Raw genomic sequence first — 24689 nt, forward strand, 5'->3', positions numbered from 1 at the left:
GTGGGGCCCCTTCCATGTTGGGTGAGATGGCACCCCAGTTCCTGCCCACAATCCAAGGAGGACCTGTCGGGCCCAGGGACCAGTAGCTGCAGAGGGATGTCGCTCATGTCCCTCAGCACCGCAGGTGGTGGCGAGGCGACCCCACCCAGTCAGCCCTCTTCCGTTTGGGGAACCTGCACCGCTGACCCGCACCCTGTGAACAAACTAGCTAATTCCCCACCCAGTGGCCGGCACGGTCTCCACAAGTGTCCTCAGGACACCATCTCTCCCCTTTCCAAGATCTGAGGGGCCGAGGCCAGAGCCTGGCCTTCACATTCCAGAGGTAGCACGTCCTCAGCCCACGCACTGGCTTCCATTTCTGGAGCAGGCCAAGGGTTACGAGCAACCAGAAAGCTCTTTCCCAAGGGAGGCAGGGCAGGGAAGAAAGACCAAGGGTCACCAGAGAGAAACTCACTCTGGGCCTGGAGAAGCAGGGCCCGCATATGGCTGTCAGCAGCCACTCCTCACCCCACCTGGGACTTTTGGCCAGAGGCTCCTCATGGTGTGGGCAGAACTGCACTTGGGTCATGGTTGGCAGCACCTGTGCCATCCTCTCAGCTGTGACTACCAGACATGGTCAGGTATCCCCTGGGGACAAAACCAGCCCCAGTGAGAACCACCACCTCACAGAACTGAGCCCGGATCATGCTGTTAAGGTCACATCCAGGCCAGGCGTTCAGGGGGTCGATGGTTTATATGCCTACCGTTCCTTCTGCTGGAATTCTCCAGCCTCCCAATCCCATCTCTACCGCTGTCTTCCACAATGGGGTCCACGTATCACTTCCCCCCGAGGGTGTTTCCCGAGCCCCCACCTTAGGAGTTGGACCTCCACGGATGCTGCAGGAGGCAGGATAATGCCCCCAGCCCCACACTGCCAAGACGGTCACGTCCCAGTTGCCAGAACCTGGAAATACGGGCCTTACATGGCAAAGGGGACTTTGCAGGTGGAATTAATTTATGGCTCTGGGAATGAGAGATGACCCTGGATGACCAGGTGGGTCCACTGTAATCCTAAGGGTCCTTGTGAGAGAGGCGAGCGGGTGAGGGTCAGCGAAGCAGACGTGATGACAGAGCCGAGGTTGAAGAGAACGAGATTGGAAGGTAAGGAAGGGGATGTGGGTGCCTCTCGAAACTGGAGAAGGCAGGGAAACAGATTCCCCAAAGTAACCAGCCCCGCCGGCCCCTCTGGAACTGTACAGTGAATAATTCTGTTGTTTTAAGCCACTAGGGTTGTTACAGCAGCCACCGGGAACACATGCAGGCATCTACTCTGAAAACCCCAGGTAGAGAGAGTTGCTGGGTGCTCCGGCTGGTATCTGCCTCTTTGGCACCAGCTACCTTGCACGGCAGAGCCGCTGCCTGTCACACTAGGTGGGGATGACTCAACGCACAAAGGCCGGGCAGTCAGGGCCTGCATGGACCGGACATTCTCAGGCTAAAAATACTTTGGTGAGAAGTAGATCAAATGACAGCTCCCACCCCCCCCTCCCACTTACCCCAAAAGTTACACACATAAAGACAAAAAGCACCAACTTTTGCTTTATGTAACTGACTTTGAAAGGCTTTTCACATTCTTTAGCATGTCTTGGACCAATTCCTCACCCCACAAACATCTTTGATTTCTACAGTTCACAGAAAAGGGAAAATGAAGCTTAAATTCATAGTTATGGTTCATAGTCAAATGGATAAGTAGCTCATGTGGCTTTATCAGCAGCTAAAATACCAGCACAGGTTTGTGTAGCCTCAGCCTTCCGAGAGAGACCAGGGACGGGACCCTGGAGGTAGACAGGCTCTTGTCTCAGACGTGAGGAAAAAGAGGGGACAGGAATGAGCCTGTGATGTGAAAGAAGGTGACAGCCCTCAGGAAGGAATGGCCAGGAGCCTGAGGGTGAGGGGTGGCTGTTAGGTTTTAGGGGAGTCAGTATAGGAGTTCAGGAGTGGGGTGGGAGGCCTGGGGGGTGGTGAGTGTGACAGGTAGGGACAGACAGGAAGGGACCAGGATCAGCATTGTCCAGCTGTCAAAACATCAGAATAATAATTTAAGAAAACATGCTTGGAGTACAGGATTTTTAGGGTTGCAAAATACTCTGTGCACCATAATGATGGACACATGATGTCCATCATGACACATGATGTCATGATGCATTTGTGTAAAGCTATAGAATGTACAACCCCAAGAGTGAACCCTCATGCAAACTACTAGGCTTTGAAGGTGATGATGATGTGTTAACAGAGGTTCATCGATGTGACAAGTATACCTCTCTGAGGGGGGGAGCTTAGGAATACTCGGGGCAGGGGCTATGTGGGAAATTGCTGTACCATCTTCCTGATTTGCTGAGAACTAAATCAAGTCTTAGCAAAAAATAAAGATACAAAGAAACAACATAAATTGTAAGTTAACAATTACCTGTACCAGAACTGCATGTCTAATAAGGTGGAGAATATGAAATCTGCTCCAAGCATTCAATAAGCCATACTTTGTAGCTTGGCTATATAAAAAAGGGGAAAATACTCCTTTGTTTTTATTTGATCGCATGATAAAATGATAAGAGTTCATATACATAGGGTCAAATAAAATACATTATTAAAAATGTAAGAGGCACGCTGAATACAGCATGGGATCAGTATACGTGGAATGAAAGCGTAGGCCTTGGGCTTGGCCAGGAATGTAACTCCTCGAGGCCTCAGTTCATGGTTTTGCCTCTGTGAAGTGGGATAACTATGAATCCTATCAGGTTATTTTTCACCCAAACTCACTTTCTTTAAAGGAACCCAGACTGTCCCAGTGTCCCCCCCATCACACCAGGATTGGCAGCAGTGACCTCATCTCAAAGCACCTTACTTCTTTATTTGCTGCCTGTCTTGACTGCTCTGGACTGGAACCACCTGTCTCCTTCACTGCTTTTCCCTGACGCCCAGCCCAGAGACTGGCATACAGTAGGTGCTTGCTAAGTGCTTGCTGAATGAATGAGATAAACAAGTAGGTCCAAACAGGTATTCAGTGAAGACCAGGGACACTGCTGTCACCTCTCGTGGCTGAGACACATCTGCTGGCTCACTGCTGTCACCCTGGGCCCAGCAGGTGGCTGGGAGGGACACCCAGAGGGCCCGCATGGAAAAGGTGGAGGGACTGAGACCTGCGGGGCCCTCTCCTCTTGTAAAGAGACTCAATATGGAGCACCAGGGAGGGTCCTTGGACAGAAATAAATGGGAGCTAGCCATGCTCAGGCCCCAGAGGAGCCGCTCCAGCTGGGGCAATGTGTGCTTCCTCCCACACGCCCACCACCTGCCTCATTCTGCAGTGGGTCATCTGTGTGCACCCACAGGGGCGCCCTCCCAGGACTGACCGTGCCTGTACCCCTGCCCAACACGTGAGCCCTGCAGCCAGCCCGCCGAAGGAAGCCCTTCTCGCCCCCCAAACTGCAGGCATGGTCAGTCCCTGTAATTGACTCAGCTACAGGTTCGAGACCACCCGCCTCCAGCAGCCCCTTGCCCCGGGGCCTCGCGCTGCTGGAGACCAGGAGGGGGAGGTTCTGTTCCCTCCGCTCTGTGCTCACTTCACACATGCGGAGAAAGGGGTCCCCCAAGTCGTTTATCCTTAACACCTCCCGCAGTTATAGGAACCGAAGTGGCCTTCGCGCTCCGGGTTCAGCCCTGGCCACGGGGAGCTGACACTCGCGACGGCTGTCTCCAGGGCTCCGGCTTTCGAGACGCTGCCTCGCCTCCGGGAGCGCCGGGTTAGCTCGGGCCCGGCTTCCGCAGCCCCTGCCCCTGCTGAGGCCGCCGAGCGGGAGGGGGGGGCCCACCCTGAGCGTGGGGAGGGGAGGAGGCTCCTGCGCCGGGTCTGGGTAAAGCCCGTCTTGGCCGCAGCCGCCGCCGCCCGCCACGCCGCTTCCCCACGCCCGCAGCCACGCGGAGCCGCGTCCCAGCCCAGCCTCAGTCACCGGAGCGAGGAGGCGCGCCCGCCGCCCGCCGCCCGCCGCCCGCCGCGAGCAGCCCCGGCCTTAGCCTTCGCACCGCGGGGCGCGCAGGGCGGGCGGCTGCGAGCGCAGGTGGCAGCCCTGAGCCCCGCCCCGCCCCGCCCACAAGCCCCGCCCACAGCAAGCCCCGCCCACAACCCTCCCTGAGCCCCGCCCCGGGCACAAGCCCCGCCCACAAGCCCCGCCAGCCGGCCGCCCCCTCCCCCGCGCCCGCGTGGACCAAAGGCCGGGAGTGGCCACAGCGAAGGCGCGCACAGTGCACGGGAAGAGGGGGAGCCGCCAGCTGCGCGGGCCTCCGCGGGGCCCCCGGTCCCTACTTCCCCCGGCCCCTCTGCAGCTGGGCCACAGCCCAGGCGTCCCCCGAAACTGGCCCCCTCGGAGCGCAAGGTGGCAGCGCAGGGCAGGTGGCCGCTGTCGCGACTCAGGAAACTCACTGAGCCGCTTCCTCCTGGGCAGCTGCAAGATAAGCCGGTTTCTGCCCTTCCCCCACCCGCCCGTCTTAGGAGCTCCCGCACGGCAGGGTCTCAGCAGCACATTTTCTCTCTCTGGGCGCAGAAAGGCAAGAGGAACTGCGTTCCCGGGCTGCGAGGGTGGGGGCCAGGGCCTGTCATCGCCCGGAGGGCGCCCCCAGGTCAACGGGCAGGCCCCTTCCTCGGATTGCCTTCCTCGGCCTGGAGCTCGCAGGCTCCCTGCCCTGCGCGGGCAGCAAGGGCTGGCACTTGAGGGGCTCACTTGGTGGCTGGCTCCGGGCAGTGCCACAATGTCCTCTCGAGCTCCTGAGGCGTCCCCACGGTTCTGCTGCACTGAGGCGCTTGTTTCTTTTTCGCTCCTGTATTTGTGACAAGATCATCTGTCTCTCCAGTTTTCGTGTTTATAGGTTGCAGTGGCAAGCGCTTTCAGATGCTGCCTTTGCACCTGGTGGGGCGGCTGGAGGACTGGCAGGGAGAGAGGAACAGGGGCAGCAGGACGACAGAGGGTCACTTTCAGCACGGGGCCGCTGCGGAGTTCTGCCAGGCCTTTGTTGTGTGTGCAGCCGCCCATGCGTCTCTGGGGGCTATTGACTTTGCTGTGCTGCAATTTACTTGTGACTGGATGGAAGAGGCGAGCCCAGCCATCTTGACTTTTCCCCTTAGCATCCCAAACACGCTCTGTAGCAAGCGCTCGTGACCCAGAGCAGCTGTGCTCCTCACCTTTGCAAAATGGCCCACTAAGATCTCCAGCCTCAGGCCTTCTGCAGCATCCTAGCCGCGGCTTCCACCTTGGCCAGGCATCCCTGGCCGCTCAGCGGTTCACAGCAGGGGCTAGACCGCCCAGGCCACATCCCTCTCTCCTGCTCGCTGGAGAGCACTCTGCCCAAGTTCCCACACCAGCGTATCAAAATGGCCGGCGCTGCCGGGACATCCAGATGTGGGCCGCGCGGCTCCCCTTCCCCAGCTAGAGCGCCCCGGCTGGCCCAGCGTCCAGCGCCTTTTTCCCCGGGGTCCTTTCTTCAGTCTCCTGCTGGCTCACAAACTGCTGGTCGCGCCAGGTGTTCTCTGAAACTGGCCCCGACATGGAGAGCAAGGAGACCAGGGAAAAGGCAGACCCCCAGGCGGGTAAGTGGCCATTTTCAAAACTGAGAGAACTTGGAGGCTTCGTCCAGGGCAGCTACAAGATAAGCGGTTCCCTGTGCTCCCCCCTGCCAAAGCTTCTGTAGGGCTCTAGCTGGGTTTCGTCGCGTGCCCTGCGAGAGGGTCTTGGCAACACATTTCATCTGGGGGCCTGGGCAGCCTCTGGGAGCAGGAAGGTGAGAGGCCACTACTGCCCTGTCAGCGCCCAGGTCCCCAGGTGGACACGCGCTCCCGACTGCCTTCTCCAGAACGCTGAGCGGAAGAGGAAACATGCCTCCTGGCTGGGTCTGCTTTGGGGTGCCTGGGGATCCCACTTTTCTTCCCAAGCCAGAGCCTTTCTCTGCGGTAGTGGTTGTTAATAGCAGTTCTGTTGAGATGATTCTCAAGGTAGTTTTCAGAAAATAGCCACTCCCCACACCGCGCCTTAGGGAGGTGGACGATCCAGTGTGTGTGCTACGGAGGCGCCCCTTCCAGTCTCAGAACAAAAGGGACCCTCCCCTGCCACAGGATCCCCCTTCTCCCCTCCTCCCGGCCCATGGCACCACTCATTTTACTTCCTGTTTCTATAGATTTGCCTGCTCTCAAAGCCAGGATATTTCTAGTAAGTCCCCCGCTGTGGAGAAGGAGAGATACGTGGGCAAAGTCAGGGTCCCCCAGGAAGACGTGGCTCAGGAGTGGGCTGGGGACGAAGGCTCTTCCCAGGGCTCTAGGAGGCCTGAGCTGTCCTTGCAAGGCCCTGTCCACCAGCTGTCCAGCAGGCAGGGAGTGGGAGAAGGTGCAGAGGCCCTTCAGGGGGACAGCCGGGCCAGAGCCCTGGGGAGGGGGGAGCGTGAGTGGACAAAGGAGGAGGCACCGGGCTCATGAGACGGGCCCCAGTCAGGGCTCCGTCTGTCCATCTGTGTTCATTCACCCCCCACCCCCAAGGGACCCCCTCTCTGTCCCAGCAGTTAGCTGAGGGGGGTCTGTGTTTCCTGTTCGGCTCGATGATGTGGGGTCTTCAGCCCTTAGTTGTGCCTCTCTCCCTCCAGGCTCCCCTGCCAGTGGGGAGGAGCGAGAGGGAGAGCGGGGAGAGGAGGAGGGCAGGGCCGTGTGGAGGAGGCGGTGGGAGGCAGGAGGGTGGCGACAGGGCGGGGCTCCACGTATAAAGGGTGAAGCGGGCGGGCCTGGCAGGCAGGAGGGTTGGCACCCGCCCAGCAGGACCCAGGAGGCTTTGGTGAGTCCTACCCCAGAGCAGGCGGCCTGGCCCCGCGCCCAGTGCCGCCTGCCTCTTTTGCAGAGGGTGTTCCCGCTGCATCCTGCTATCCATTTTGGGTCCTCTTCACCCCTCAACTTCCCGTTACCTTCAAGGTGCCCAAGTTAGAGAAGCAGCCGGAACCATGAATCTGTGGCTCCTTGGCCTGGTGGCCTGCTTCGTGAGTGCCTGGGCCCCTGCCGTCCACACGCAAGGTACCGTCCTGGCCCCTGCCAACCCCACCTTCCTAGAGACCCCTCAACCCCTCATCCTCCCTGCAACGCCCCCGGCCCCTCCCTTCCTCCGGGGGCCCCCACGGCCCAGTCCCACACTGAGCTCTCGCGGACAGCTGCCGCCTGCCTGGGGACGCGCCGCTCCGGCCTTCCTTCCCGTCAAGACCCGAAGCCTCCCGGCCGGACTCCACTGGCCAGGGACTGTGGGGGGCAGAGGGGACTCCCAGGTGTGTGCAGCTGTTCAGTGCCAGGGAATACTGTAGTGATCCGGCCCTGCAGACCAGGAGCAGTGTTAGAAGGTGGAGCCCCAGAGACCAACAGGAGTGGGGGCCCTCCCCAGTTTCCCTCCGCCCAAGCTGCCCGTGTGCTCCAGCTGAGAAAGGATCTGCAGCCTTTGTGAGCCTCAGTTTCCTCATCTGCAAAATGGGGCTATTTGGACTCCCCTGCGGACATAGGACAGAGGCTCCGGTGGGCTGACGCCTGCAGAACTCCCGGCCCAGGGCCAGCAGCAATACTAACCATCACTTTATTGATGGGGAAATCCCTTCCCTTTTCTCCCTAGATCTGGCCCTTGAGGATTTTGGTGACCAAAGGCCAATTCTGGTCAGGCAATGTCCCCCAGGAATCCTAGGTCTAAGAGGCCCTGGCCCTGCCCCCAGCAGACCTTAGCCTTTGCCCAGCATAGGAGGGGCCTGGGCTTTGTTCCCACTGTCCTGCTATCACAGGCCCAATCAGGGAGCCAGGCCCTGCCCCGGCCCTTTGATCCTGGGGAAAGGGTGCCCCTCCAGCCGGCGGAGCTGACGGTCTATCAGGGCAGCTCAGGGTCCATCCATATGATCCACTGCTCCTTGCCCTCTGGGGCCAAGGTTGGGGGTGCAGGGAAAGCTGGGGCCCTCTCCTCCCCACCTCACCGCCCCTTGGAGGCAAGGATCAGCACCGGGGTGGATCCAAGGGACCTCAGGTTCCCTGCACCATCTCCGACATTCATGCACCTTCCCCTCGTTCTACCTGCTCATCCCCCCAAGACCTGACTGGACCAGCACCTCCTCCTAAGGAGGCACCTCTCCCCCAATTCCAGGTCCCTGCATTTTCCCTCCAAGCACAGATCAACTCCCATGCCTCCCTAGGCCAGGAGATCCCTTATGGGTCTGTTCATCTGGTTAGACACCCGGCACCAGTGCGAGCTCTTTAAATGCTTTTTTAGACCTCCCAGTTCTGCCCCGGTGTCTCAGAGTGGCCACTCTCATGGGCACAAAGAGAAAGGGGGACTGAGATTGTCCCAGGTGGAGAAGGGCCAGCCTGGAGCAAAAGTAGGGACACTAGGACCAGCTGACCAGTACACTCATTTCAGGAGGGGGCTAGGCGGGGTGGCCCCCAGCCCTCCTGGGGAGGAAACCCCCCTCTGCGGCTCTCTGCTCTGAGCAACAGTTGGAGTGGCCTAGGCCCCCCACTTATTTGGTGCACTGGGCACTGCCCAGCTGAGGCCCTCTCCACCTGCTCAGCTGTCCCTGTATCAAGGGCTGGGGGTGGGCCCGGAGGCTTCCGAGCCACCTGGGCTGTCCCTTGGTCTCCGCTGGGCACGGGGCATGGTATGGATGCCGCCGCCCCGGAGCATGCAAGCTCGCTGCAGCGGTGTGACCCTGGCGCGGCCTTGTGTGGCAGGCGTCTTCGAGGACTGCTGTCTGGCATATCAGCACCGCGTTAGGTGGGGCCTGAGAAAATGTGTCCAGGATTACCAGATCCAGCATGTGAGCGGGAGCTGCAACCTGCCGGCCGTGATGTGAGTGTGACTTGGGGGTCAGGTGGGCATGAGCACCATTGCTTCCTCTTACGTGAACCTGAGCACCCTCTCCTTTGCCTGCCAGATTCTTCTTCGGTCAGAAAAAATGGACGGTGTGTGCGAACCCAAAGGCCAGGTGGGTGCAAGACTGGGTTAAGTTCGTGGACAAGCGGAAGGATGCCCACCCAAAGCCCAGCTCTGGCAACCTCTCAGGTGGGTGAAACCCCAGCCCAGCCTCTCGGGGGCTGGATCTCCCTGCTGTGGGTCCCTGAGCTTCTAAACACCCAAAGTCCAGCATGCTCAGAGATGCCCTCGCCCAGATGCCAGCTGCTGGTGAGTGGGAGGCTGACTGAGTGGGGGACTCCCTGTCAAGACACTTCATTGCTGGACTTGGAACACTGAAACAAGTGGCAACTCTTCTACTGAAATACCCAGCCAAAGATTTCAGGTTTGGCTGGACCCAGGCACTCAAAAGGTATTGGAGCTTTTATCTATTTCTCTTTGTATCTCTTGGACAGCTATTTGTGCCAGGCTACTGTCATCCAAGCCTAGCAATCCCTCCGTGTACAGAACAAGGACCTCCGTCCAGACAAGAGACAGTGCAAGTAAGGATTCTGGATCATGTACCCATCCCTCCACCCAAGTTGAGACTCACGAGCAGCCCTGACTGGCTCAGAAGATATGCCTCCAGGAACGAGGCCTAACTTTTTGGTCAGCCTGAAGGTTCACACCTGACCCAACCCAGGGGTCTCCAACAAAGCTTCAGCAAGAGATGAAATACCAGATGGGTGGGCCAGAGCTGCAGGGGTCCCACTCCACCCCAGATCACCTGCCAGCCTCTCCAATTCTTCCTGCAGGACAGTGAGCACAAACGTCTCCAGGATGAGCCAGCCAGAGATCGGCGGGCCTTTCTGCCTGGAAACTGCAGCCTGCAGCCCCCGTTGTCCCAGACGCTCTATCCTTCAGGCCAAATCTCAATACCTGTGCTTGCCACTGTGTTAGTTCCCTCCCTGTTACCCAATCACCCCAGTTCCTCAGGCAGCTAGAAGGAGGGAGCTGACCTTATTTCAAGTTCTTTGCCTGGCCCAGGCAACAGGTTTTTTTCCTTTTCTTTTTTTTTTCTTTTTTTTTTTTTTAGAGAATTAGGTTATGTCATCCACCCACAGCCTCTTGCCACCCACTCCAGACCACATCTGTCTGTGCCCCCCTGACAGCTGCTTACTGGAGGGCCACTCCTGTCCATTCCACAGTGTACTTTTGCTAACTTTCAAATAAATCTTCGGTGGAACATCACTGCTATCTGTCACATTTCCTTATATGTGCAAGTGACTGCCCAGCCTGGGGTGGATCCCACGATTGCCCCACGCCCAGAAGGCTGTGGTCTCAGCCTCGGCAGCAGATGGCTTGGGGCAGGGAGCATTGGGCATGCTGGCTGCAGTCCCCATGTGAGTCTAGTGCTGAGGGTCCCAGCTGATGACCTTGAGCAAACCATCTGCTCACCTCCGCACCTCTTTCCCTCTGTAAAATGGGGGCCACTGTGCTTGCTCTGTGCTATGGGGAGACCAGTTATTGGAGGGCAAGCCCTCCAGAAGTTCAGATGGGTAACCAGAAGCTCCTGACCAATGAGGAAGGCCAGGCCCAGGCCAAGGACAGAGCTGGGGCCAGGCATGGTGCCCGTTGGCAGTGGAGGCAAGACTACAGATAAGGGCCTGGGGGCTCACCCAGACTCAGCTCAGTTCCCACCACAATAGAAAGCCTCTCAGGTGGAAATCTCTAGAGCACAAATTGCAGTTTGGGGCCAGGGCACAGATTTAGAGGAAGCTGGGTCACTTCCAGGCCCTGCCACGCTAGGGGGGCCCAGGCAGATTCCACAAACCCTTTAAGCCTTGGCCCCTCCCACCCCCAAGCCTTGGGGATAATCCTGTCTGCTTCATACAAGCTTGCTGGAGACTCAAAACACTATTTTTGTGACATGCCCAGTGCGTGCGCACGCGCGTGCGCGCACACACACACATACACACACACACACACACACACACACTCGCTGATGGTCACCGAGCTCAGCCATTGGCTTCTGTTGATCTCTACGGGGACAGATGTTAATGAGACTAAATGTGATAAACATTTTACAATATATAAAAATATCGAATCATCATATCGCAAAAGAAATATCTTGGCAACCCCTCCATGAACAGAACAAGGACCTCCCTCCAGACAACAGACAGTGCAGGTAAGGATTCTGAATCAAGTACCCATGTAGATCTAGAACCAGCAGGATGGTGCAATGAATGGGACAAACCAGGCGGCTCCGCTTTGAACCCCACTCTGTTATCTGCAACTTGAGCCACGTCAGACAAGTTGCCTGACCTCTGAGTCTGGCCTCCAGGCTGTGAGAGGGGATGACAATAGTGGCATCTGTTCCGCAGCCACAGGGTCAGTGATTGTAAAACACGCAGCAGTGCCTGGTACGCCCGCAGCACTGGTCAGGAGGCGTGAGCTGACATCTCAGGATGGTGAACCCACAGTGCCCCCCAGTGGTTGACCTCCACAGTCGGCTTTGCGCCCAGTCCCTCAGGGGACTGAGGTTGGTGGAACCCACTGGGCCTGCATCCTGGGATCAGTCCCTGACCCTTAGGTGGAGGGTGGTCTTCACTCATCTCTCACTTGCATGCTCGTCCTTCTCAGAGCTGCCCTTTGGGGCCACAGGGATCTCTTAAATGTGAACCTGGCCTTTTTTTGTGGGCAATGTCTACTGATTGCCAGAACTTCCCCAGGGAGCAGACTTAACGCAAAATAACTTTATTGTCCTTGCTTCTCATATAAAAGCATCCTTGAACCCTTAGCCCAGCTCCTGGAAGCATGAACATGGCCATGAGTCACCCACTCTGGTAAAGGCCCTGTGGGCCCTTCTGCTCTGAGATGAGTCCCACCCCCACCCCACCCCAGTCACTGTTGCCCAGTCCTGCCAACCCCCTGGGGCAGCCACGGCGCGGTGCATAAGTTCAAGCCTGAGACTGACCACACAGTGAAACAGGGTCCTCCTCGACCCTGGTTGTTGGAGGTGGTGGGTGCACACTGAAGCTTCCAGCTGTCTCCAGGAGAGGCCGCATACTGGGATCCCCTAGGCAGACCTGTCTGAGGTCATTGTGTAGCATTTCATTCTTCCTGAGTTTTGGGGTCCCACCTGGCAAGCCACTGCTGCTGGGGAGCAGTCCATCCCAGCTCCACAATCTCCCACCGCTGGGGAAGAGGATGGCATGGGGTCCTGGAGCCTGCTGAGGCCAGGGCTTGTCACCCCGGTGTGTACTACTTAGGGCATGTAGTAAGCAGGTCATCAGTCTCCCCAAAACCCCATGGAAAGAGACAGGGCCTGGCTGGGCCCATGCTGGAGCCTGGAGGGGGCATGGGAGGCACCTGAGGCTGGGCAGCAGGACGGGCTCCTCCCACTACAGCAGCTGTAGCTGTACCTTCAGTCGTAGGGCCCGGACACCTGGCCCTGTCTGCCCCTCTGACTGGGTTTTGGGGTTCCAGGACCCTACCACGCTCACCACCTCCAGCTGGTAAGTTCCAGGCCCTGGTCTCCGACGCCCCAACTGCAGGGAGCTGAGGCCGCGGAGGTGACGCATGCGGAAGAAACCTTGCTTGTTGCCGCGGGAGATGACATAGCGAACCCAGCCCCCAGTGTTCTCTAGGGCAGGCCGCAGCTCCAGGATGTGCTCTGCCTGGCCCAGGCACGACAGGTTCAGGCCCAAGGTCAGAGGGGCCTCTGAGTCAATGCCAGCTAGGTTCACCTGGGGAGAAAGACCAGGCGGATCATCAGGAGACAACTGAAATGTGGAGGGTAGAGAGCTATGGGCCCAAGGTGAAAAGGAGATTCCAGCCCATCTTTAAAGTGGAGAAAACCTGGAGCACTCTGCCCTTGACTTCCATCCAGGCCTCCATCCACAAGGCCAGGGGTCAGCCTAGGCTACAGACAAAAGCAGAGTTTGGTTCCCAAGTGGAATGCAAGAGGGTAATATAGGTGGCCACTTTTACACACAGACTCCAGATATGGAGTCTCAGCTGAGGGGGCTCAAATCCCTGTCTGATTGGGGGGAAGGCATTTGCCCTCAGACAGGGAGTCAGTCAGATGGTAGCAGGTCCCAGACCCTAAGGTCACTCAAAGAGGACATGGGCTGTCTGGAGTTATGACCAAGGATCACACACCCTCTAAGTCTTGGGGGAAAGGATGCTGAAGTCGATACAGTGTGGTGAAAATACAGGACCCACTTGGGCAGAGAGAGAGCCACCAGAGAGCTTTCCGGTTCCCAGAGGCTTGCTGCACTTCCTGCATCTGGGTTTTTTGAGAGCCCCTGTGTGCAGATAACAAACCCATCTTTATCTGAGTTCCTCTGAGTGAGTTGCCAGTCCTGGCAGCTAGACAGAACCCTGAATAAAACAGCACGCCTCTGTGGCAGGCTAACGGCCAGGGTGCCAGACCAAGTTCTACAGGAGGATATGAGTGTTTTCTCGTCCTTTACTCTGGGCAGTGCTGCCTTTGATCTGCTTAATTTATATGCCTATGGAATGTTTTGCTGCTGCATTAAAGTAAAAGCTATTCCTGTTTCCCTGTCTCCATTGTGAAGCTTTCAACCGTTTCCGAGTGTTGCTCAGATATGCACTCTTACTGACACCTGCTGGCAGCCCATGGGTATTGCAAGCAAAGCTACAGGGTTTGTTCTTCCTCAGCCCAGATCTGCCAGTGCCCATCCCAGGAACCCCGACAACCCCTCCACTTGCTCTTACTGAGTACCAAAGGCTGGAAAAACAGCAGCAAGCCTGACAGGATTGTACCCTTCTGACACTTAAGAGAAAATAATAGTAACAATGGGATAATACATATACTTAAGAAAAAATAACAGTAACGATCGGATAATACATACCATCATAGTTTCTTTCCCCAGCAAAGGGGGAACAAGCAGAGTAAAATACAAATACTTAATTTAATACTGAAAGCCCCTCAGGCCCAGCATTCTAATCCCACTCTGCCTTCATTTCCTCCATCACATTTATCATGTATTATTATGTATCATGTGTTATAAAATATGATTTACTTATTTCCTGTTTGTCTCTATTAGAAAACCAGCCACATAGGGATGGGGACTTTTGCAAGGTTTTTTTTTTTTCCCTTTAATTCACTGATAACTATATTAAGGAACCCAGCACACAACGCTTAGCAAAATATGTTGAGTGAGTTTGGGTCCAGATGTCTGCTGGAGGTGAGCTGCTGAGTAATGGCTTCTGTGCTCAATGATTTTATTTTTGAAAAAATGTAAATCAATGGCCTCAGAAGTTGATGACCCCAGAGGGATGCTTGACCGTGAAGGCCACAGCTGCCTGTAACAAAGGCTGAGTGACACAGTCATGGAATCCCTGCTCTGCCACGTTCAAGTTATGTAACTTGGGCATGTAATCTAATCCCTCTGAGCTTCAGTTTTCCCATCTGTAAAATGGCATCACCACCTTCCAGGACTGCTAGCTTTCAGATTCCTTAAAGGATGGCAGCAAGAATGATCAATAGCTTCAGGGATTCTTTGGTGAAGGATGGACAGGCTGGATCTGTGGCAAACCATCCTCCCTGAACAACCTGGTGGGGTCAAGAACAGCCAGGGTAAGGAGGGACAAAGCTAAGGCCTAGACACAAGAGGCGTGGGAGGCCTGAGCACAGCTCAGGACATAGGAAGAGGGGAAAGGGTATGGGCAGGTCTAAAGGGGGTTAATTAATGCAGGGGCTAAGTTGGCTTTCCAGGCCCCGACTGGTGCTAAATCCAAAGGAGCTCTAAGGGAGTGCTTTGCAGTCAAGGGTTGTGAGGTCACGAGTTCTGAGGCAGAGGCAGGGTTGGGGATCCCAGGGTATTTCTCCTGCATCCAACTGCTATGGAAGGCATCCCCGGAAAGCAGCCCACTCAGTGTGTGTGTGGGAAGTGCTTGACTCATTACCAGGAGTGAGATAGGTGCATGGAGGCCTGGGTCCCCAGAGAGCCCCCGCCATCTACTGCCAAGGACGGGGGGTAAGCTGGGACATGGGGTTCAGAGCCCCCACCACTGCTGTGTCCCATGCCCACCGCACCCCGAGGCACCTGGTAGTCCCCGCGTGCACTGCGCCGAGTCCGGTCTTGAGCAGGGAGACTGTTGATCTTGCATTCATAGCAGGCTTCCGGGGAGAGCGCCTCATCCGGGGTGTGCTGAGGGCTGGAGTTAAAGCCCAGGCCAGAGACGCAGTGCCTGAACCAAGATGGTGGCCTTCAGAGGCAGGCCAGTGCAAGCTCCAGCACCCACCGCCACCTACCACGCTTCAGCACAGCGCCCCTGTGAGCAAGGGCGGCGTGCCACTGTACTGGTAAGGACGTGGAGCAGGCAGGCTGAGAGCTAGGCTCTGCCAGCATACGTGCTGATGTGCCCAGCCCCAGGGCCAGAGGGAGGAACAGCAGGAGACCTTAGCTAAGGACCGATCCCGAGGCGTCGCGCACCTTCATGAGAGGTGTGCACACCTTCCTCGCCTGCTTAGGACTTACTGGCTCAGGTGTGAACCGGCATGTGTGAACATTCCTGTGTGAACATACCTGAGTGTACCTAGGAGTGTGTGAACGTGCGAGCCACCGTGCACCCCAGGATGCTGCCGTGCATGTGCATACGAGCACAGCGAGACTAAGAGGGCACAAGTGTGCTGGCAAAGGCATGAGCCGTGCACACACTCATGTTTCACAGGGACGTGTGCACCTACCGCCCAGGACGTGCAAGCGTAAGGTGCTCAGTGAGGACAAAGATGCCCCAGGGAGCGTGTGCACACGCCAGGTCTGCTGGCCTCTGGGGCCCACATGTGCTCACGCTTGTGGGGTTCAAGTGTGTATGTCCATTTCGCTCCCAGAGCCTCACCCTTGTCCAGCCCGGAAGTAGCCTCGGGGGCAGCCACACAGGAAGCCACCGGGGGTGTTGGTGCAGCTGTAGCTGCAGGGGCCGCCCCGCGTGGCACACTCGTCCACGTCCTGGCAACCCCCCAGGGCTTGGTCGAAGTCGAAGCCGGAGGGGCAGACGCAGCGGAAGCCCCCCAGGGTGTTGTGGCAGGAGGCGCTGCCACAGGCCTCGGGCGACAGGACGCACTCATTTTCATCTGCGGGTGGGAGGGGGAAGGGAGGACACGGTGGGGGCAGCAGACAGCCGTGGCATCCTCTCCCCACTCGGTTCCTCCTTCACAGCTCAGGCTGCTGTCACCGCCTCCCGTGTCCTCGGGCTTGGTCTGCACCCCCCTTACACGCCTTCACACTGCCCCACCCCTAGCCCTGAAATTCCTTCAAATAGTCCTAAAATTTCCCCAAAGTCCTACATTGTGAGCTGATCTGGAACCAAGTTGCTCACCGACTGACACTGGAAACTGTCATTTGTTGAGGGGGCTGTGCTGGCTCTGCACCCCCTAACTCCCCAGTCTCCCTGGCAGTAGAGGACTCGCTACCACGCAGGATAGCCCACTGACCTCTACACAGTGGTGCTCGTGACATATCCCTCAGGAAGTCGTTCCTAATTGCCTACTCTGGACAGATTTTAGTGGAGAACCGGGTTCCTCCCAGCCCCACCACTCACCCACACACTGGCCCCACTGGGAGTGCTGCGTGAAGCCCTGGGGGCAGCTGCAGCGGTAGCCCCCTAGTTCGTTCTGACAACCGTGCTGGCAGCGATGGGGCCCATTACATTCATCCACATCTGTGAGACAGAGGGAGGGGGCAGAGGGAGAGAATGGGTACATCAGAGGCCCTCAGCAACACCCCCGGGCTGAGCCCCACCCAAGGGCTGGCGCTACCTTCGCAGCCATGGCCGGAGCTGCCCAGGGTGAAGCCTTGGGAGCACTCACATCTGAAGCTGCCTGGGGTGTTGTGGCAGCGCCCGTGGGCACCACACAGGCCGGGCCGGGCCAAGCACTCGTCATTGTCTGCAGTGGACAGAGAGCAGTTAGGGAATTCGTGCCGGCACCACAGTCGGGGCCCACCACCAGCTGATCCACAGTGTGGCTTACCTGCTCGTGCCTCAGTTTCCCCTCTGTGAAATGAGATCCAGAATGGTTCCCACCTCACAGAACTGCCTCTGGCATTTGAGATCTCTCTCTCTCTCTCTCTCTCTCTCTCTCTCTCTCTCACACACACACACACACACACACGGCTTTGTGTGAATCTCATCTGTACCACCTTAGAGCTGCATGACCTGGAGCCACTTGCTCTCTCTGGGCCTCAGTTTCCTCAGTGGTAGCATGGAGATGATCAGACCCACTTCACTGTGGTTTTGTGAGAATTATTTAATTAATTAATTAACCTGATTGGGACCACTGTTCCCTGGACTCATCCCTTAGGGGAGATCCTGTTCCCCAGGCCAGAAGACCCAAGGGTGAATGTCCTACACCAAGATCAGAGGGACTCCTGAGGGCGGGCCTCCCAGGTCCTTAGGGAAAGGAGGGAGCCTGATGGCATCGGGACATGTGCAAACAAGGATCACCCTCGCGCCCGCACGCCCAGCACACACTGGGCACTGGCTACTCACTTGGTTCAGAAACAAATGAAGGCTGGGGTCACAAAAGAACCGCTGCTTGAAGGCGGGACTCACCGAGGCAGGCCTGGTGGCGCTGCGTGAAGCCAGGGGGACAGCGGCAGGTGAAGGCGCCGACGGTATTGACGCAGAAGAACTGGCAGTTGTGCTGCCTGGAGGCGCACTCATCCAGGTCTGCGGCACAGACGGCCCAGTGCGTTCAGAACAGGCCCGGCCAGTGCCGGGGCCTCCTGGGAGTGACCTTAGAGATGGTGCCCACACATGCAGGGAGGAGGGGCAGCCTGGGGCAGCCTGGGGCATGGGGACAGACCCCCATGGGGCATGATGGGGAGGGGTGCAGGCAGGGCGGGAGGGTGGCACCTCTGCAGGTCCTGCCGGGCTCCGCCAGCACATAGCCTCGGGGGCAGGCGCACAGGAAACTGCCCTCCGTGTTTTTGCACAGGAAGGCACATGGCTTGGGGGTCTGGCTGCACTCATCGACATCTAGAGGGGGCGATGGCACGCAGGGGGGTCAGACACACTCCTGGGGGCTCACCCAGGCCCTGCTGAGGCCTCCTTCCCAGACCCTAGGCATTCAGAATCTGTGACTTACATAAGGAACTGGCCCTTTTCTATAAAAAGCCAGAGAGTAAATATGTTTGGCTCTGCAGAACACATGATCTCAGTCACAAGTCTGACTCTGCCTTGGTAGCAGTAAAGCAATCACAGACAGTAAGGAACAAGCACGGCTGTGTGCCAATAAAACTTTATTAACACAATTATGCGCAGGCTCAGGTTCTACCTGTGTGAAGGAGTTTGCTGACCTCTGACCTAGATGCTGCACAATGTGACTAAAAATCTTCAGATAAACAAAACAGCTGGAGGAAAATGGCCCCAGTGGGGTTGAGGTGGGGGAAGGACCTCAGATGCTTTGCTACGATTTCCTCGTTCTCAGCTTTCTTTATGGAATGGGCATCACTTTGTAAAGGGAAACAAGGTGTTGCAAACTGGAGGGCCCCACAGAAGTGTAGGTCAGTCACCATGTGCAGGGGCTGGGCTGGGTCAGGGGGCAGGGGCCAGGGGCTCACCCAGGCAGGCTGTGGCAGCGGCGTCTGGCGCATACCCGGCCTGGCAGTGGCAGTGGAAGGCGCCGAGGCTGTTGATGCACTCCCCGTGGTGGCATAGCCCAGGGAGCATGTGACACTCGTCCACGTCTGGGGATAGACAATCAGGGAGCGGCTAGGGCAATGCAGGCAGTGGGGTGCCCCCTTTTGCCCATCAGCCTCCCCTGGAGCCCCTGCTCCCCCTCAATCCTGGGGGCCTCTGCCCTCGGCTAGCAGGACACACGGACAAAGCTGCCCAGCCTGGGCACTGAGGACAGCCTGGCAGACACGCGCCACCCCACAGCCTTGCCAGGACATCTCAGGACACTCACACACAGGGACACACTTGTGCTCCTGCAAAATCACACACAAGAGGCTCCTCTGTCCCCCAGGCACACCCTGGAAAAGGCACTTCCTTCCCAGCCCCACCTGTCATCACTGACCACCTGGGAAGGCCCCCTCGCCTCAACGATGTGCTCGTGCAGATACACTCACTCTTGCTCACAGACACACCCACAGCATGCAGACGGGCTCAGTCCGCTCACTCACCCACGGGCTCGTGTGCCTCACCCAGCACCCAGCACCCAGCGAGCTGCTGTGCTCACCAGCACATGCCCCAGAGACTCACACACAAGGACGAGCACGCGCACGCTCACCGCCACGTGTTCATTAGCCGCTTGCACATGGGGAATGTGCACCAGCCCACACACTTGCACACGCTCATTAACGAGTCCGTGCACCCAAGTGCACCAAGGTCACACGCAGAGCAGCAGGGGTCCTGGTTCCCGCCCCCTCCACCCCAGGCGTGCGGCTCCTGACTGCGGGCAGAACCACCCACCTCGGCCCTCTGCCGTGTAGCCTGCGCCGTGGGGACACAGCTTCCTGTAGGCGGCGGTGCTGGGCAGGGGACAGAGCTCACAGAGGGGGCCCCAGCCACGGCCGCCCCCACAGCAGCACTCCGCCCAGGTGACAGCCTCGCCGCCGCTGGCCTGGGCCTGGCACGCAGCCTGCAGCAGCTCAGAGAAGCAGGGCCCCTGGCGGATATCTGCGGAGAACGGGCAGGGCTGGGGGAGAAACGTGGCGTCCAGGCCCCCTGCCCCTGGGCCCTCCAGGCACTGCGGCACCCAGGTCCCACACGTCGCTGACATGCCTGTGCACGTGCCAGGGCGGAATCGTAGTCACTGAGGACTAGCATGGTCAGACACCCCCTCTGGCTTGGGCCTGGGGTCACGGCAGAGGCTGCAGCCCCAAAGATCAAAGATACCTCTGGGCTACAGATGCCAGAAGCCTCCTAAAGGGCCAAAGGTGGTATCTGTCTGGCCATGGAGAGAATGACTGGTCAAGGGCCGCACCGAGGTCGGAGACACTGGGGAGGAAGCAAGGGTGGTGGCGTCCAGAACAGACAGTGGGGACAGAGCAGAGGGTGACGTCCAGGGGCTTGAGGCAAAGAATCTGAACTTGCTTTGGCGTCAACCATATGGGGGGTGGGCTTCTGGGAGGCAGCTGGATACGCACATCTGGCCTGAAGCTGTGGGTGGGGCCGTGCTGGAGGCAGGGGAGAGTGAAGGGGAAGGGCGAGGACTCTGGGGACAGGGACAGACAAGTCACAGGGCAGATGGCACAAATTTAGCCCCAGCAAGCGGCGAACCTGAGGCGGGCCAGGCTGTGCCTGGGTGTGAGAGATGTGAGGGGGAGGAGAGAGCAGGGGAGGAGGGAGGTCTGCTCCCGGGGTGTCGGGCTGAAGAGCGGAGGTCTACGGTCGACCCATGTATCTGAATCGGCTGTTACCCCTCAGTGCCCCAGGCCCCATCCCCGCCTCAAGGAGCTCCCAGGCGGCAACGGGCGTCTGTACCCACCGCGCCTGGCCTGGCCCCACTCACCAAGGCACTCAGTGAGAGTGGGGCTGGGCCGGAAGCCCTCGTCACAGCTGCACCGGAAGTTGCCCACCGTGTTGACACAGTGGCCGTTGGCGCAGAGGCCGGGCTGGGCTTGACACTCGTCGTCATCTGAGTGGGGAGGGTTGAGACAGGCTGGGGTGGGTGGGAAGAGTCCCCGAGCCAGCCTCCCACAGCTTGGAAGGCCCCCCTCCAGGTCTGCTCACACCTCTTGCTTTGACCTCTCCCCTCAGTGGGGATCCCTATACCCCCGGAGCACCCCCGTACCTATGCAGCCCTCCCCGGAGCCAGGCTGGGGCTTCAGGCCCGGGGGGCAGACGCAAGCGAAGGTGCCAATGAGGTTCTTGCACAGCATGCCCCGGGCGCGGCAGTCCTGCCGCCCGTCAGCGCACTCGTCCACATCTACGGCGGTCAGGGATGGTGGCGGCCAAGTCCAGGCCCCGCGGCCAGCTCTAGCCGTGGAGGCCTGGACCCCACCCCAGTGGCCTCAGTGGGGCTAGAGAGAGGTCCCTGCAGCTCCGCCCATCCCTCCTCCACCCAGGCCAGGCCTCCTGGAAAGCCAGAGGGGTCAGAAGCACCCCAAACACGGAGCTCCTGCCCACATTAGGGTCTGTGACCCTGCGTGGCCTTCGCCCATGCTCCATGGAGCACCGACTTGAAACAGCCCTGCAGAACCAAGTCCTGGCCCAGGGTTTCTCAGCGGCATCCCTGCCCCGACACGGGTAACAGTCCTCTCCCCCAGCTCGAACAACAACTAAATGTCTCCAGAAACCACCACGTGGCTCTGGGAAACCAACTGCTTTCCCCGCTGTTCCACCCCGTTCAGGGCACGTCCGGCCCCCAGGGGAGAGATTTCCAGGTCACACCCACACTGTTAGACCTGGGCTCCCGGGGGCAGCTAGCACCCCATTTTCACACAGACAAGGCTGCCAGCAGACCAAGTGGCCACTGCCCACTCACCCAGCTCAGCCCTCCCTGTCACGATCGCCTGTTCCCACCCTCAGACGCACAGGCCCTTCTCGCAGGACCAAGAAGTGGAGAGCCCCAGGCCCTGCCTGTCCTTGCCCTACCTTGGCACATGGCCCCGTCCTCCCGCAGGGCATAGCCAGCTGGGCAGGTGCACACATAGGAGCCCTCAGTGTTGTGGCAGCGGAAGGCGCAGAGCAGGGGGTTCTGGGCGCACTCGTCAATGTCTGGGGAGGCCGGTGGGGGTGCTGGCTAGCAGCAGGGCCTGGCGGCAGGCCCCTGCCCCCTGGCTCAGGGCACCCCCCACGTGCCCATCATACAGCCACGTCCTGGGCAGCCGGGTCCTACCCTCACAGGTTATCGTGGGGCCGGGCTCAAAGCCGTCAGCACAGGCACACTCGAAGCCTCCGATGACGTTGGTGCAGGTGCCCTCCCCGCAGGGATGCCCGACAGAGCACTCATCTGTGTCTGCAGCGGGGGGCAGGGAGTCAGCCCACAGCACCCCTGCCCCAGTCACCGCGCCTGCCTTCGCGGTGACTGCGCGGGCCGGACCGCAGTCTGACCTGGCGCGCTTGCAGGCCGCCGCGGAGCAGGCGCGCCCCAGATCACTGTGCGTGGGGGGCAAGGGGATGGGTGGGTGGGCGGGAGGGTGAGTGAGTAAATGAGTGAACAAACGAATAAATGGTAAGTGAAGGAGAAAATGAATGAGCAAGAGAGTGCCTGAGTGAAGGAAGGAGTAACTGAGTGTGTGAACGCATGAACAAGTGAACAAACGAGTGTGTCAATGAATAGGAAAATGTGTGAGTGAGCGAGTGAGTCAACAAGGGACATAAGAAATCAGAGGACATGGGGGTGACAGTGGCTGTGGACAGGATCCTGCCTCGGGGGTGTCTGCCTGCCCTCGCCTGCCCCGTCCCTTCCCCAGGGGGGCTGGTCACTCACCCACACAGCGGCTGCCCGTGGAGTCCAGCTGGTAGCCCAAGGGACATTCACAGCGGAAGGAGCCGTCCATGTTGACGCAAAGGCCGTTGTTACAGACGCCGGGGTTTTCCTCACACTCGTTCACATCTGCGGGCATAGGGGGTGACAGGCAAGGTCTCCGTCCTGCCTCAGTCAGAGTCGGGGTCACACTCTTCCTCCCTCCTGGGTGGCAGGGTCCGGTCTCACCCACGGAGGCAGTGCCCAGTCAGGCTGGGCAGGAAAGAACGGGTGGACGGCCGGGAGGGGCTGCCTGGCATTGGGCAAAGTGCTCACCTCTCCAAGAGTTGTCCAGGCCCGGGACTGCCCTGTGGCCAAAGGGGCAGAGCTCCTGAAAGGCAGCTGGACACACAGAGGGAAAGGGGTGACGTTCAGGGCCAGATGCAGTCCCCAGGAACCCCCTGAATGTGGGCAGGGGAGACCGGGCTGGGGAGTGGCGGGAAAGGAGAGTAGACGGGGGTGGGGGTGGGGGGTGTAGGCAGAATCAGAGGGGAGACGGGACAGCGGAGAGACCCTGCACCCCAGCCCCCTCCAGCTGCAGGGCGCTCACCACTGCCCTCTGGAGGACACAGCTCACAGGGGTGGCTCCAGCCCTGGCCGGGCCTCTTGCTGCAACAGCACTGGGCCTTGGTGGTATTGAAAGCTTTGGGCGCCAGACACTCGCCAGCCTCGAAATAGGTGAAGCAGAAACTCTGCCGTGTGTCTGTGGGATGATTCTCCAGAGAAATGCCAGAAGGGCCCTCGGCAGTGCCCACTTGCCTGGCAGCCTCCCCAGTCCTGGCGAAGGGGCAACTCCAGCCCTACTGCAGCCAATCAGAACACTCCGCCCCTGGCCGTAGTGATGGGTCAGGGATGGACATCTGCCCTCCACTGGGTCAGCCCTGGGTCAGCCCTGGGCCAGCCCGGGCTTTTGCTCGATGCCAGGGAATCTTCCAGCAAACCCACCTTCACTGCTATGGGGGAACCCATCCACGCCAGGTAAACAAATTCAGCCAATTATTCTTGGATCAGAATCCCCTTCCTGGAGGGGCAAAGTTACTGACTCCAGAGAGTCAGAGGAACCCAAAGGTCAGACCCCAACTTCTCGACGCTGACCCCCAAGTCCTTAGCTGCAGACTCCCTGTAGCCTAAGCAGTGCTCAGGTCAGGCTGGGGTCTGTTGTCACCATGGGGACAACAGTTACTGGTGGTGTTGTCCTGCCCTCCACATTGCTGGCCCTAGCCTGAGAGACGAGGCTGGCTCAAATTAGGTGAGGCTAGCCCGCACGGCACGAGGCTAGTCCAGCAGGGACGAAGCCAGCCCAGAGTGCTCCCGGCAGGCTCAGAATGAATGAAGCCTGCCCAGGTAGGGCAACTGGGACCAAAACAGGAAGGCCACCAGACCAGGCTAGCCCAGACTGGCCCAGGCCAGCCCTCTGCAGAAGTGGCCTCTCTGGCCAAGAGGCCCCTCTGTCTGGACAGAGCTCCTTGAAAGAAACTGCAGCCCCGCTCTGGGTGATCCACCTCTTCCCCACTCCCCCTCCCGACTCTTCCCTCACCCCTATGGCTCCTGGGCCACAGACTCACCAAAGCAACGGTACCCATTGTCAGAAAGGACAAAACCAGCTGGGCAGAGGCACCGGAAGCTGCCAGGGCTGTTGGTACAGGTGCCAAAGAGGCAGAGGTTGGGATCCTGTGAACACTCGTCGACGTCTGGAAGGGCAGACACAAGTGGGTGGGGGGCAAACAGGACCTCCTCCAAGGCGGAGGCTGTCAGGAAGGGCAGATGCATGGGGTGGAGGCCCATTCCGGGGAGTGAAGCAGGGCAGGAATCTCCAGGGCCTGGTATGAGCTGGAGCACCCGGTGGGTAGAGGGAGGAGGGGGGGAATCTTCCCTAGAAGATATCTCCAGGGTGGGGGTCATAATCAGGAAAAGTTCACCTTTAGAGACTACATTTGAGCAAACCTAACTGAGACTAGATAAATTTAGAAGACACTGGGCAGAGTTAGCTCAGCTGCTCAGCTGGTATAAGGCTAGCCCAGATGGCACAGACCAGAGGAGGTCAGGCCAGACTAACCCAGGTTAGCCCAGAGGAAGCGGCTAGTCCCCCTGCTCAGGCAAGACCGGCCAGTTAGCCCAGACAAGGCTCGCGCAGGTGGATGAATGGAGCAGACGTGGTCAGGCAGAATGTTCCACGTTAGCCCACGATGTATGAGGCTAACCTGGCTACTCAGGCCAGACTGGACCCACTAGCTGACACTGTACAAAGTCACCCTAACCGGCGACTACAGCAGTGGAGCTCAAGCCAGACTGGTCCTTGAACACACCACGCATGGAGTGGAGCG

The 24689-nt window shown here is 58.8% G+C and overlaps 3 protein-coding genes across 21 annotated transcripts in view; 2 read left to right on the plus strand and 1 right to left on the minus strand.

Annotated features, from left to right (window-relative positions):
• The first annotated feature begins 1152 nt into the window (after positions 1–1152).
• Positions 1153–24689, plus strand: part of HNRNPM (heterogeneous nuclear ribonucleoprotein M) — a 263350-nt gene continuing 239813 nt past the window's right edge. For all 8 annotated transcript variants that reach the window (XM_054692987.1, XM_054692990.1, XM_054692993.1 and 5 more), the window contains exon 1: positions 1153–1158. The gene's annotated coding sequence lies outside the window, so the exon portion shown is untranslated. The remainder of the gene's footprint in view (positions 1159–24689) is intronic.
• On the plus strand, positions 6757–10163 carry CCL25 (C-C motif chemokine ligand 25). Of its 2 annotated transcripts, XM_037504223.2 has the most exons (6): positions 6757–6842; positions 6977–7075; positions 8756–8873; positions 8959–9086; positions 9392–9478; positions 9731–10163. In XM_037504223.2, the coding sequence occupies exons 2-6, from the start codon at positions 7006–7008 to the stop codon at positions 9736–9738; spliced, it is 411 nt and encodes a 136-aa protein (XP_037360120.1). In that variant the 5' UTR covers positions 6757–6842; positions 6977–7005; the 3' UTR covers positions 9739–10163. The 2 variants fall into 2 exon arrangements, with proteins under 2 accessions (XP_037360120.1, XP_037360119.1); XM_037504222.2 differs by having other exon boundaries at positions 9392–10163.
• Positions 11038–24689, minus strand: part of FBN3 (fibrillin 3) — a 47299-nt gene continuing 33647 nt past the window's right edge. For 6 of the 11 annotated variants that reach the window (XM_037504844.2, XM_037504845.2, XM_037504842.2 and 3 more), the window contains 17 exons: positions 23931–24056; positions 22916–23068; positions 22642–22707; positions 22330–22455; positions 21736–21855; positions 21492–21614; positions 20689–20823; positions 20407–20532; positions 19365–19571; positions 18512–18637; positions 17805–17927; positions 17502–17618; positions 16708–16836; positions 16491–16610; positions 15789–16023; positions 14993–15137; positions 11038–12664 (listed from right to left, as the gene is read on the minus strand). In XM_037504844.2, the coding sequence (XP_037360741.1) occupies positions 12320–12664; positions 14993–15137; positions 15789–16023; positions 16491–16610; positions 16708–16836; positions 17502–17618; positions 17805–17927; positions 18512–18637; positions 19365–19571; positions 20407–20532; positions 20689–20823; positions 21492–21614; positions 21736–21855; positions 22330–22455; positions 22642–22707; positions 22916–23068; positions 23931–24056 (2522 nt within the window). In that variant the 3' untranslated portion in view covers positions 11038–12319. The other 5 variants (XM_037504839.2, XM_054692983.1, XM_037504843.2 and 2 more) reach the window with 5 other exon arrangements.

This window comes from Talpa occidentalis, unplaced genomic scaffold (assembly GCF_014898055.3).
Source record: "Talpa occidentalis isolate TD23 unplaced genomic scaffold, MPIMG_talOcc4v2.1 talOcc4.12, whole genome shotgun sequence".
Classification (NCBI taxonomy): Eukaryota; Metazoa; Chordata; class Mammalia; order Eulipotyphla; family Talpidae; genus Talpa; species Talpa occidentalis.

Bases quoted from the DNA above. Each gene is read 5' to 3' on its own strand.
- CCL25 (XM_037504222.2), top strand. From the start codon at position 7,006: ATGAATCTGTGGCTCCTTGGCCTGGTGGCCTGCTTCGTGAGTGCCTGG. The intron at 7,076-8,755 runs GTACCGTCCTGG...CTTGTGTGGCAG, and splicing joins CCCTGCCGTCCACACGCAAG to GCGTCTTCGAGGACTGCTGT. The intron at 8,874-8,958 runs GTGAGTGTGACT...TTTGCCTGCCAG, and splicing joins TGCAACCTGCCGGCCGTGAT to ATTCTTCTTCGGTCAGAAAA.